Below are 14,757 nucleotides of genomic sequence, written 5' to 3' on the forward strand. Positions count from 1 at the left end.
CAATTGAATATCCTCCTAATGGTGATAGAAAAGAAGTGCCATCTGATGTTTTAATTGAAATTTTAACCAAAAGAGGCATGGCCAGATTTCTAATATGTTCTAACTACAGTACTTCCCTTCCTACAATTACACAGCTAATGTCTGCATTGAATTCCCTAATTTCTCATTATAAAACAATTGGATTTCATCGCGCAGTCTTTAATTGCATTGTTTCTCCTGCTAGAATAACTGCACATTCTTCTTGGTGAGATGTTGAAGTTGTTGAATGACAAATCAATAAAGGTCAGGCATTCAGATTTAATCAATTATTATTCCATCTCAAAGAAAAATCAATGAGGGGCTTGAAGTAGAGTTGTAAAAACAATCTACATCACTGTACTCAAAACCCCAAATAATCTCCCACAATCGCACAAAAAGAAAACAAAACTCGAAAAATAAAGCAGGGTCGAGTGCACTCACACTTTTCAGAGTAGGACTAATGAAAATTATTTTCAGAAAGACAGCCTTGGGAGAATATTAGCTGGTGCAAGAAGGCGATAAGGGAACAAAACATGGAATTCCAACCCACCTATGGGACTCAGAGGAGACCACAACCACTCGGGCTGGGGCTGAGCGGCACAAGACATCCTGAAGGAGCTGGACCAGGTAAAAGTGCCCCAGGTGATTCACCTGGAAGGTGGTCTCCAGACCATCTTTTGTGAGGCTCCAAGGTAGAGCGAAAGCTGCTGCATTGCACACGAGCACATGCAGAGACCTGAAAAATAAAACAACCAACGTTATATAGGCATAAACACTCTAAAATCAAGGATAACTCATGCTCTCTCCGGAATAAACAATTATTCGCTATCTTCAAGATTCCAGTCCCTTGGAAATAGGATATCCCAGAATGCCTCATCTTAAATCACTCTGAAGGGGAAGGGCTTGGACTTGGAGTTGGCAACTGTCCAGGATTGCTGGTGGAAGGAAGGGGTTCCTGGGATGCAGGACGTTCAGTGCTAAAACCAGGGCCGTAGTGGGCAAACCAGGTTGTGTTGGTCACCTTGGGTGGAACCTAGGTTCTACCACCTAACTGAATCTATGCTTCTTAATTCTTCCAATTCTCAGCTTCTTCAACATAGTCCTTAAAGTAAATATAAAAGAAAAATATGCTGCAAAAAGGTGAACGTAGGAACCAGTATTTAGTAGGTGCTCAGTAAACTTACCAAGGTAGAAATGCTCTGTCTAAAGAGACAGGTACATATGGTTTGTATATTTCTTCTAGAAGTAAGAATAAATCTACATTTTAGAAATGAGCTTTGGAGGTAGGTAAGTGGAGGCCTCTTATAATATTTTATTTGGTATATATTTATTTCATAATAAAAATTTTAAAAATATTAAGTAAGCTTTTCCTGTGAATAAAAATCCTAAATCGTTTTAAAGAAACTGTACTTGTGGGAAATCATCCTAAGGTACTAATAAGAATTTTATAAAGAAATATATTCAAGGCTACCCAGTGTTGTAATTGCAACATAAAAACAACATATTAGAATTAAACTAAATATACAATTGGGAAATCATTAAATGAATTTGAATATATGTATATTATAGGAAACTATGCAGCCATTAAAATAACAAATAAACAAATCTATTGACCCTGGTAAAACCTTCATGATAAAAAACAAAATATATACTATTATATGATCACACACATGCACAGAGCACACACACACGTGGTAATGAAGTATACACAAAAATGTTAACAGTAGTTGTCTTTAGGGGTGGGTGGAAATGTAGGTGGAGAAAACAGCACTGGTATTAGACCTTGATTCAGCAGCCTTGGTGCTTGAGTTCTGGCTAAGAAAGAATTCAGAACCAAGACTCAAACTATAAGAAAAAGTATATTTAGAAAGTCACAGAGAGAAGTGAGCCTTACAAGTTATAGAGGCAAAGGAATGGCGCTTGAAGCTTAGGAGAAATAAAGCAAAGTACACTCAACAAAAAAAAATTCCAGTAGGTTTAGACAGTGATAGCGTCTGGGTCCTCAGTCCTAAGAGCTATTAAAGCTGGGGATTTTAGGGGACTTCCTAGGGGAGAATCTCAATAGAATATTCATCAGCTTTCCAGGTATATGAAATCAGGGTCATGGTCTCCAATGATTGGTCAGCACTAGGGTAGGGGGTCATTAGTCAATGCAGCTTGTTCTGATGTCAGCCATGGCATCACTTGTCTGGTGTTGCTGCATTTCTGGGCCTGGAGCTGAAACACAACTGAGGCCTAGATTTTGTCCCTAGGAGTCAATGATTAAGGGAATGGTTGTGCAAGGGCTTGTATGGGAGTCACATGAGGCCACTCTTTGGCCCCTTGTTCCTCTCCAAGGGTGTCTACCACATGACTAGGGACCTACCAGGAGAGGAAAGGTGAGGGGAAGGTCTGAAGCACATGACCAGTGATATGAAAGGTCAGGGGGTCTAAACCGCATGGCCACCCCACCGATATGCAAGCGGAGGAAAGGTTATCCTGGGGCCAAGGTCCTTGTTTTCCCAGTTCTGCTAGGCACCTGGGGCTTTCCACCCTGGTGACCTCCTGTACCTGGCCCAGGGTCCTTGCTCTGCTCATGTCTAACTGCTACCACAGAATCCAATGTGTCTTAAATTGTTTTCTTTCTGAGTTCATTCATATTTTCTTCATCTTTTCCCTAAAATTAACATATGATATCTTTATAATAAGAAACAATATAATCAACTAAATGCTTGATAGAAAAAAAGCATTTGGGAATTTGGCTAACAAATAAAACAAGAGAAAAAGAGATAGGGTAGGGTTTTAGAGTAGTACTGGATGATAAGTTTAAAGGTCTGAATTTTGTCTGTCTCAGACAAATCACCAAGGTCTTTGAGTTTCTAAATCCTGGAAATTAATGGGAGCTGGTAATTGAAGGTGATGTTTTCTTATACAGTTCAAATTCCACACCAATGGCTTGCAGGTAATATTTCCTATGTGATATAGAAAGTAAAATAATTTCCTGTATTTTTATTTTTAGAAAGTCAATGTTCCTTTATAGAAACTTTTCATAGAGCTATTACTTTTTCTAACAATGTGATTTTGTTTCAACCTCATAAAAGACTGTAGCCAGAGTCATGAATTTTTAAAAACCAACATTGGTATGTAATAAAGGGAAGCATAGCCCGGCCCATTTGGCTCAGTGGATTGAGCATTGTCCCATGCACCACGAGGTCAACAGTTTGATTCCTGATCAGGGCACATCCCTGGTTTCCTGCTTGATCCCCAGTGGGGGGTATGCAGGGAGCAGCAATTCATTGTTTCTCTCTCATCACTGATGTTTCTATCTCTCTCTCTTCCTTTCTCTGAAATCAATAAAAACATATTAAAAAATAAATAAATAAAGGAAACACTCTAAAAACTAAAATAATGTTATCTAAATAAAGTAAAAAGGAACAATGACAAATTCGTGCAATGCTATAAAGGACCTATAGTTTTAATATATAAAGAATGCTTACAAATCAATAATAAAACTTCTGAGTCCTGAGGAAGTATGGATAATGACATTTTAAAATTTTATAAAACTAGATTACAAAGTAAGCAATACAAGATGAAACATGTTAAACTCTACTAGTAGCAAAATTGTAAATAAGATTTTCTCTATTAAATGAGCAGATTTATTTATATTATCTTTTTATTTTGTATAAACTTGGTGATTACATTCCTGTACTCTATATATTAAGTTGAAAATATATATCATAAGAATTAGAAAACTTCACATTATTTTACTCAGTCATCCTGTTTCTGAGAGTACATAGGGGGCAGTGTTGAGGCAACAGTTCACACCTTGAGAGAGAAATAGTTTATCACTGATAATGTTTAGAATTGCCACTGTATGATCATAATAAAACACAGCAACCTTTAGTCAGTTTTATTATTGGTTTTGAATTCTCTACAAATCATGCTCCCCCATTTTGCCTACATATGAGGCACAGCCTCTTATAATCCCATGATATGCCACTGCTTCTATAGGGGGTTAAATGATGGACCCTAATAGATATGTCCACTAGGAACCTGTGAATGTGGCCTTATTTGGAAAAAGGATCTTGGAAAATGTAATTAAATTCATATCATGAGATGAGATCATCCTGTATTAAGGTGGAACCAATGACAAGTGTCCTTACAAAAGAAGAGCCAGGCAGGAGACTCCAGAGAAGGATATATGAGGGCCAAGGCAGAGACTGCAGTGTTGCATCTAAAAGCCAAGGAATGCCACTGATTGCCCACCTGCACCAGAAGCTGGGAGACAGGCACTGAATGGACTCTCCCTCAGAGCATCAAGAAAGAACCAACCCTGCCGACACCCTGATTTTGGACGTCTGGCCTCCAGAACTGTGATAGGCTAAGTTTCTCTTGTTTTAGGTCATCAAATTTGTGGTAATTTGTTATACCAGCTCTAGCAAACTAAGACAAGTTTCCAAGTTTCTTTCCTAAGAAAATACTCAAAATTTATATAAAAGTTTACTCATAAGGATGAGTCATAATTATATTTGAGCTAGAATTGTAAAACGTATATAAACTAGAAGTACCTTAAAATCCAACAGCAGAAGAATGAGGAGCTAAGCCCCAGTATCCTGTAAAGTACCGACCAGATTAAGTCACTATCACTTCTTCTGTCTCTACCCTTCCCTTTTGTCTGCAAAATAAAACTCTTCTAAGCTATTTTTTCAGCGTTCCCCTGTCTTTAAGACAGGCCTGGGAATTTGGAATTTTGGCACCATAACCTCTTCATAACACCTTTATCCCTGCCTGTGCATTTTGTCAAGAAAATGCAAACTGAATCAAGTAAAAAAAACTTGCTTACCAAAGACCTCAGCCTGGAGGACCCAAACACCCTTTTCTGTTTCACCAAATTTTAACACCCTTTATTAATGTTAACTGCACAACACCAGAGGCAAAATATGTACCCTGTACCTAAAACTTGTCACCTCCATTAATTAAAAACAGGCTTATGGAATATGAAACTATAAAGTGCTAGACTTTTTTTTCTAATTGAAAAGACACTTAATTGGTTTGTACAAAAGGAAAAGAATTCCTTTAGCCTCGCTTTAATGAGGTTTTTATTATTCAAATGGTACATTTTGCTCAGTTTTGACTATAAGCCATTGCAATTCAAAAGGCTCTGAGATGATTAATATTTACAAAATATCAAAGGAAAATTCAATAAAGATAAAATGGAAACAAAAACAGTTTCATTTGGATTCCAAAGCTGATGCTATTAGCACTTTCAGGGACTGATATTTTTCTTCTTTGGTGGATTCTGATCTGTGAGAGGTGAGTGAGGACAGGAAGGGTTGTCTTGCGTGGATAGCACAGGAGATTCTAATAGGTGTGTGTGTGTGTGCGCACACACACACACAAGTGCACCTTTGCACCTGCTCTCTGTGCTTCTGAACTACCATGGAGAAAGCTTATATCTCTTTATTGAGTGGACCCAGCTCCTTCTCTGAGCAGCTGGGGGTGATGTTTAGAAAGTAGTAATCAATTGCATCCTTGAGGGCCAAAACATTTCTTTGGGCCAGAGAACAACTACTCAAGAATAAGGAGGGTGGGATTCTAATAATTTACCAGTGGGAAGCTCTGCTTGTTATCCATGGGCATGACAATTGGCCAAGCTTCTATCCAGGGTGCTCTTAGGTGGTACTTCTCACTGGGAAGAGCACTGAATGGTGATAACAAACTAAAGAGGGTCCTACTCCAAAGATTGTCGCCTACTGGCCTTTAGATAGCTGATCTCTATGTTATCTTCCCACTCTCCCTTCTTTTTTCCATTTAATTAGGGTATAATTGACATGTACTATAATATTAGTTTCTGGTGTACAGCCCCTCAAGATTCCCATCCATTGACTGTCCCTCTCTGGCCTTTTCGATCTCTCCCTCTCCACGGGTTCATTCTTGCTGTCTAAGGGGCTAGTCAGGTTTTCCTGACCACGAGTTTGGAGAAAATCAGGAAAGAAAGTGGAGGAAAAAGAGAGAGAGAGGAAGATAGACAGGAGAGAGTGCTGGCAAGAAATGTCACCTTGACAATGGGGCTCTTTCAAGGGGTACCAGCCTCTCTTTTCCCTTTTATGGCAACCTCTTTCCTTGCCCAACTGCACTTCTTTTCACCAAGCCAACTGAAGTCTGTCTCATCACCATCCAGAGTCTATCACAGCTGCTTGGAGAGCAAAGGCTTCACAAGCTCTACATCCAACAACTTCCTTTCTGTTGAGATTAGACCTCTGTCGCAAAAGACCCACTCCTTCCTCCCTGAGTCCTGGACCCCTTTCCCATCTCGTTTCTGAGATACATCTAATCTTGGACCTCCTCCTAATGCCATCACTGCCTCATTTTCTGCCTCCTCCAGCCCTTCCTCAGCTACCCAGAGTTCCATTTTCAATCTCCTTTGAGTGAGTCTCAAAACCTTTCCCTATAGCAATTTCATCCTTTACGATGGCAAACTTCTCACCCACAGCTCCAGCCCCTATATCCCTAAGTAACAGAATCTCATTCCTACTATCTCAAATCTGAACTCTTTATCTTCTCTCCAAGTTTTCCACCATTAGAAATATTCTTATTTTTGCAATGGGAGATATTCTCTAACCAGTCTCCTAATATAAACACTGAGGAAACATTTGCTGCTGGTTTATAGGCTAGATCCCAAGTGGGGGGTGTGCAGGAGGCAGCTGATCTATGTTTCTCTCTCATCAATGTTTCTATTTCTCTCTCCTTTCCTCTCTCTAAAATCAATAAAAACTTTAAAAAAAAAAAAAAAAGAAACATTCAGACCTAGGTGATTTGGCTCAGTAGATAGAGCACTGGCTCGACCTCTCAAGTTCGATTCTGGTCAAGAGCACATGCCCAGTTTGGTGGGGGAGGGTGGTGCAGGAGGCAGCTGATCAATGATTCTCTCTCACTAATGATGTTTCCATCCCTCCCTCTCCCTTCCTCTCTGAAGTAAATAAAAATATCTTTTTTTAAAAAGGAAACATTTGCTATCACATCTTCTCCCATAGTCTCTATGACTGATCAATGCCAATATCTCTAGACCTTTCAGGGTCTCTTTAATACTTTGTCTAGTCCTTTATATTTCCAATGAAGTGGTTGTTATGATGTTCTGTCTAGTTCTGATTTACATGTCCAGTGTACCCATTCCCAACCTCCGTGAGCACTGACTTAATATTCTGTCCAGTCCTTTACATTGCCAACGAAGTGGGTGTTATGATGTTCTGCCTAGCTCTGATTTGCAGGTCCAGTGTACCTATTCCCAACTGCTGTGAGCACTGACTTCTCCAGAAAATTGTCCCTGATTGATGGGCATCGTCACATCTGGAAAGTCATGCCCCACAGTCAGGTACTCTCTGAAAAGAAGAGAACCAACTCTATAATTCCTTCTCCAGAGCTCCCTATAGGATCAGGCTGAAACTAGTTTCCAGTTTAAATAACCTATTTCTCTCCTCCTTCTCTTGAGAGCACTTGCCCAATAAATCATCAGAGCAAACATCCCCATCCCAGGCTTGATAGCTAGGGAACCCAAGCTAAGACAATGTTATTCCACATTTCTTGTTCGATATCTTTAGATTTGGTCACTGCAATAGCCCATACCTGGCCTTGCCAGCTCTGCCTTCACCCTTACTGGACTCATTATGAATACTGGGCCAAGTTAAAAACATTATCTCTATATATAAAAGCCTAAGCAACTGGCCAACTGGCCGACCAGTAGCTATTATGTGCACTGACCACCAGGAGGCAGACGTTCAACACAGGAGCTGCCGAACTGCCGTGACTTGGTAGCTGCGGTTCTTGGGTGACTCACCTGGAACCAGAGAGGAGGGAGCCCTATTCCAGGGTGTGTCACCCGAGAACCACCCTCTCACAATCCTGGACCCCTCGGGGGATGTCGGAGTGCTGGTTTTGGCTAGGCAAAGGGACCCCACCGGTGCACGAATCCATGCACTGGGCCTCTAGTAAGAGTATAAAAGAAACATTGACAAAGACATTTTTAAAATGTATTCAACTAAATTACAAACAACCAGTATACGATTTAACATGTTAAACTCCACTCCTAGTAAAAATTGAAAAAGATAATTTCAACCTATCAAATTAGCAGATTTATTTATAATATTATTTTTATTATGTTATAAAACACTGATTGACATATGTATTCTTACACCCTGAAGATGTATTGTTTTAAGCCAACACATTTGTGGTAATTTATTACAAAAGCAAGAGAAAACTAATAGAGTGAGGTAATAAATGTTTGCTGTTTTAAGTCACTAAGTTTGGGGGATAATTTAACAGCATCAGATAACTAATACATGCATCATGCTATGTGAAAGAAGCCAGATTCAAAAACCTACGTACCAAATTCTTCCATTTATATAACATTCTGGAGAAGGCAAACTCTAGGGACAGAAAAAAATCAATGGTTGCCAGGGGCTGGGTGTAAGAGGCAGGAATTACTACAAGGGGGCAAAGGGAAAATTTGGGGGAGGAGCTATGGAACTGCTCTGTTGGTTGGAACTGCTCTATGGTTGGAACTGCTCTGTTGGTATGGAACTGCTCTATGGTTGTGGTGAGTCCATGACTGTGTGTTTTGTATAATAAAAGGTAAATTTTCTATATGTAAAATGCACCTTAACTTTAAATATGGAGAGAAACAATAGTGCTTTGTGTTTCTCTAGTGTATCAACTACACCCAGTATGACTACAGCAATCAGGCCTCATTGGTCTCCACAACTCAGGAGTGACTTGCAGAGCACCTTGCACCTGACACATGATGCAAACTGCTGAATTTTATGAAACCCAAGTAAAATACACATGGACTATTGACAATGTGCCTTGCTCCGAGTTCCAGGAGAATAACTGAGAAGAAAATTTTAAAATTCCATTAGGTAAACCTAACATTGTAGAGATTAGAGAATACTTGTCCATGTGTATAGGACTCATGCTGACCATCCCACTGTCCTTTCAAGAGCTGACTCAAATCCCACCTCTCCTATGGAATCCCCTGGACCACCCAACCAAAGGAATGGCTCCTTATCTGAATTGGTAAAACATTTAGTATCTACGCAATTCCATAGGCAACTGATGAAGCTTGTCTTGGAGAAGATTCTCTGAATGTTCTGATCAATCACAAAAATCCTCTCTTATGTAATTTTATAACCTACTTATAAGTGTTGTAACAGGAGAGGGGCAGTCTGCAGCTTTGTCATGATATAAAACTGACCCTGAGACTTTGGTCATAGAGAATTTTCAATGCATGCCTGTAAAATTGATCACACAGGCCTAGAAAATCTATAGAACTTTCCCTTGCTTGGAGCATTCTTATGATTTCAGTCTGAGAAAACATCGTTGATAGGTCTTGGTATGTCACCAGTCTATTTTAATCATCATAGAAACCCATAAGATAGAGATCATCACCATTTCACAGATGAGAAAATTAAGCTTCAAAAAGGTTTCCTGCCAGGAATTGAAGGAGCCAGAATTCAAAACTAGGAATATTTGCCACTGAACTCTATTCTTTGCCATGAAAACACATAGGCATTAAAACAAGACAACAGGAAGGCATACTACTGCAGGCCGAGGGGTTGAACACAGATAGTGGTCTCCCTGGTAGGCATCCCCGGAGTTGTCAGTGCACACCCTGCACAGCTATGAGCAGCAGTGCTATTAGGTGACTAAGAAGTCAGAATGGGTTAGAATGTTTGAACTTCAGCCTATCTCCAATCTGACTCTCATCCACAGTGATGACAGGAATGGAGATTTCTGGACAGTATAAAAACTCATGACACTTTTATCACATTGCCTTCTGATCCCTGCTCAATGCATCTTGTGTTACTTTAGTTTCCCACTCAGACAGATCACCAGGATCCTTCACTCTGTCACCAGGATCCTTCACTCTGTCACCCTTCATTCTACATGTCACAACCTTCTCCATCTCCCAAGGGTTACTCAGAAGACATTTCCTTCCTCAAAGAATCCTTGAACCTCATCTGGAAAATAAGCAATATTCCCTCTTTTGAACTTCCCAAACATTTCTCTATACCTTTATCAAGGTTGATGATAGTGTGATTGACAGAAAGACAGACACAAAGATCCTTTGACTTACTACCAACAGATAGCTACATGAGCAAGAAAACTGGCTATTTCCCAAGTTCCCTAACCTTCTAGTCACTACCAATACAACAAGCTACTAGTAAATGAGTGGGGGAGGGAGGCTGACAGGATCCTATTAGTTTCCTCCACAAATGTCCACTGTCATTCTCAACCCTACTGACTACCCTGAATGCTCATCAGTAACTGGCAACAACCCAACTCCAGCATGCCCGAGTGTTTATTGAACATCAACTTCTGAGTTATAGCATCTCCCAGAAGGCTTTGTCTTCCATTCTACCTGGGGTGTGTCCATTCCTACATTATTTAATACTTTTTCTATCATGTGCTACATGTATAAATGTTGTTTCTGCCATTATGCAACAATCAATGTCCACCAGGAGAGAGGTCTTTGTTCGCCCAAGGTCTCGCATGTGGTAAGAAGCCTTCTGTACATTCCTGAATGGATACATCTGAATCAATGATATTTTGCCAATGACATTTGGTCTATAGGCCATTACATAGCCATGTTTTACAATATATTATTCCCTAAAAAAAAAAAGGCATAAAGAGGAGGGGGAAAGTTGATTTGGATCTAACTGATCATAAAGACAGTTATTTATGCTTTGGAGATAAGATCAGCCCATTATGACTCAAGGAAATTACGAATCAAATACATAATTTCAAACATGAGAACTTAGAAGTGTACCTTAAAACAGTCTGTGAGAAGCAGTAGCAAACATCATGGCATTGAGTTACAGTGAAGACTTGTAAATAAAATTGTAACATGCTCCCCCCCCCAAAAAAAAAATAAGACAGACTTTCACAGGTTAAATAAACACCCCAGGAATGTTTACACAATTGTAGCTCTTGGGAATTCCATTTCAAATACAACAAAAGAATGAGCTAAGTAGAATCCTATCTAATAATAGACAAACATGGTAATTAACCATACCTCCGACACGCTTCCCATTGGCTAATCAGGGCGATATGCAAATTAACTGCCAACCAAGATGGCGGCCGGCAGCCAGGCAGCTGAAGCGAACATGAGGCTTGCTTGCTCCAGTGATGGAGAAAGCCAAGGTTCCCTGCCTGCCGCTGCCGGCCTCTGAGCTGCACTCTAAGAAACAATGTTGCAATTATAGAAGCTAAACAAACCCCAGAAACCTGCTTTCAGCCAGTCGGGCCTCAGAGCTGGAGCTGCAACAGTGTTTCAATTATAGAAACCAAACAAACCCAGATACCTGCTTTCAGCAGCCGAGGTCTCAGAGCTGGAGCCGAGCCTCAGAGCTAAAGCCGGCTCTCAGTTCCAGTGACAGCCATGGAAGGTAAATAAATCCCAGAATAAAAAAGAAAAAGAAAAAAAGGAGAGGCTGGGAGCTTCAGTCACCCGCCAGCCTGAAAACGGCCCTCAGCCCCTCACCCAGACTGGCCAGACACCCCAGTGGGGACCCCCACCCTGAAGGGGGTGTGACCAGCTGCAAACAGCCATCATCCCCTTATCCAGACTGGCCAGGCACCCAAGTGGGAACCCCACCCTGATCTGGGACACCCTTCAGGACAAACCAGCCGGCTCCCACCTGTGCACCAGGCTTCTATCCTATATAGTAAAAGGGTAATATGCAAAATGACCCTAACAGCAGAAGGACTGGGAATGACTGGTCACTATGACACACACTGACCACCAGGGGGCAGACGCTCAATGCAGGAGCTGCCCTCTGGTGGTCAGGGCGCTCTCACATGGGAGGAGCTCTGCTAAGCCACAAGCCAGGCTGATGGCTGCCAGTACAGCAGTGGTGGTAGGAGCCTCTCCTGCCTCCTCAGCAGCGCTAAGGATGTCCGAATGCAGTTTAGGCCTGCTCCCTGCTGGCAAGTGGACATCCCTGGAGGGCTGCCGGGCTGCCAGAGGGATGTCTGATTGCCATCTTAGGCCCAATCCCCCGGGGAGCAGGCCTAAGCCAGCAGGTGGTCATCCCCTGAGGGGTCCCAGACTGCGAGAGGGCACAGGCCGTCTGAGGGACTCCCCTCCCCCCCGAGTGCACAAATTTTTGTGCACTGGGCCTCTAGTGTTATATAAAGAGAAACACTTTTCAATTTCTCCCTGAAACAGAATGTCATACCATCTGGGGCACTTCTCAAGCGAGTAACAAGCATTCATACTATTTGGAAATACTCTGAAATTCAATAGAAAGGGCCTAAGGACCCAAAATCCCCAAAGCAACTGTTTCTGGTGGTCAGTTGTATTCTTCTCCCAGGAAAGGAGGGGAGAAAGATTATAGAATTCCAAGGTGCATTCTGCTTAAATAGCTTGGGCAGGTTTATTTTGAACTCAAAGATGGCAGCATAAAGCTTAATGTAACAATTCTCTTCTACAGCGACCTCAAGCCCAGGGAAGGTTCCCTACACTCCAGCAATCACCAAAACCAAGACCACAATGCCCAACATGCACGGTGCGTGATACTAGCAAAACTCAGGAGGAGGATTTTAGGTGGCATATAGGCAAGCTTTTTAAAAAGTCCTTATTTGCTGTAATGTACCAGGGAAAAAATATGTAATTAGCCTCTCAAACTCACAATGATAATAATGATAAAAGGGAATGATAATAGCCAGCTTGTTTGATGGTTGTGAGAATTAGAGAGAAATGGTAAGTGCCTAGCCCTGGCCCTGGGAGAGATGGTACCTAAAACAGACCATTTTCTTTTTCTCACCTGCCTATTTCCTAGGGATTGAGCTATACTTTGGAACATGATACCCATCAATAATTCAGAGATATAAAATATGTATATAATTTTCTCCAACATTTATAAAATACCTATATATTGTTTCCCATGCAGTTACTCAATATCTCTGGGAGATAGGCTTCTGAATAAGTGTGCAAGGAAATAAAGCAAATAACACAAGAGAAACACGAACACGTAAAACCAACATCAGCTTAGGTGGTCAGTGACCACCCAGCTGTGTTTCTAAATTGTAAAGGCTCCACATATTTCAAGAATGTGAGGGACACCATCCAGTATTAAAATAATAATTAACTCAGAGTGTATTCTGCTGTCAAGATAACCTAGCCACACTTTGTTTTTAAATTGGAATAGAGAAAATAATCCAAAACAATCAGCAGGAATAGAGCGGAGCACTGGCTGTATACCCTGGAGACCACCAAGAATTTTTCATTTCATGCACCATTTACAACTTCTTATAGTGAATTCCAGAACATCAGTATATACACTTAACAGAAAATGGAAACACTCTTTGTTATTTCCTTAAATTTTTGCCTCATGTCCATTATCTTGATTATACTTTCCCATTCCATCATAGGCATCCCTGGCAGCAAAATCTCAAGCTCATTTATTCTGAATGGGGGCAAATGTATATCAGGAGTACACCTACCTACATCATACTCTTTTAAGAGGGCTTTCTAGGAAAAATGCATCAATTTGATAATTATGCCACCAACGACACTTAATCCAACTGGCATAATATTTCAATAATGCTACAATTATAGTTGTTCCCATTTTTTCTCCTGCCCTTTACATGGGAACTTTATTGTCCTCTGTTCTGAGAATCTATATATATAAAAGGCTAATATGCTAAGTGTCCCTCCAACCATCCAACCAGTCACTATGATGCACACTGACCACCAGGGGGAAGACGCTCAACCCAGAAGCTGCCAAGACACACACTGGCCATTTACAAAGAAACGGCACTGCAGACCCGGCGCCAACAAAGCAACACTCGGCTTCCCCCAAGTGGGACACAGGCCCCACCACCACCCCGGAGTGACACCCCACCAAATCACAGCCGATGCTGCCGAGACCCCAAAACGTGGCCCCAAGCCCAGACCAGCCCGGAAATGGTCACTGTGGGGACTAGGTAATGACATCACGTGGCAACACCCAGCTTCCTCTCCCTAGCGACTAGCCTCCTTGGAGTTTCTTCAGCCCAGGAACATGACTTGCTTTATAGCCAGGTGCAAACATTTTATACTTTAACCAAATGTCTGTGAAGCATTTTCACACGCCTCATCTCATTTGATCCTCACAGAAGTCCTGGAGTAGGTAGATAGGAGACTTGGTAGAATCCTATTTTCTTTTCATTAGTCAAAAAACAGAGATTTAGAAAGCTTAGAAACTTGACCCAACTGAAAAGAAGTAAGAAACCGTGGACCTTGAAAATGACCTCAGGTTTTCTCATTGCGCAGAATATAGTCAAACACTGCTGCAGTTAAATATTTTACTCTTTGTTCTCCCTGCGTGATCTACAATAATAATCTGCTTCATGTTGGTATTTACTGCTGTGTTGCCGACAATTACCTGAAAGAGAAGTTGGGATGCTTCACTGGGCTGGAAAACGTTTAGCTAAATCAGAAAGCAGGTCTAATTAAGCAAGTTTATTCTATATCTACTAGAGACCCGGTGCACAAAATTCATGTGGGGGTGGGGGGTAGGGTATCCCGCAGCCCAGCCTGCACCCTCTCCAATCTGGGACCCCTTGGGGGATGTCTGACTGCCAGTTTAGGCCCGATCCCACATGGGACAGTCAGACATCCCTCTCATAATCCAGGACTGCTGGCTACTAACAGCTCATCTGCCTGCCTGCCTGATTGCCCCTAACTGCTTCCCTGCCAGCCTGATTGACACTTAACTGCTT

General features: G+C 41.4%; 1 protein-coding gene across 1 annotated transcript in view; it reads right to left on the minus strand.

Annotated features, from left to right (window-relative positions):
• The window catches only part of WWOX (WW domain containing oxidoreductase), a 912,702-nt gene that overhangs the window by 648,758 nt on the left and 249,187 nt on the right, over positions 1 to 14,757 (minus strand). The window contains exon 7 of the mRNA XM_006087054.3: positions 569 to 754. Coding sequence (XP_006087116.1) covers positions 569 to 754 — 186 coding nt within the window. The remainder of the gene's footprint in view (positions 1 to 568; positions 755 to 14,757) is intronic.

Source organism: Myotis lucifugus, unplaced genomic scaffold (assembly GCF_000147115.1).
Source record: "Myotis lucifugus unplaced genomic scaffold, Myoluc2.0 scaffold_35, whole genome shotgun sequence".
Lineage (NCBI taxonomy): Eukaryota > Metazoa > Chordata > Mammalia > Chiroptera > Vespertilionidae > Myotis > Myotis lucifugus.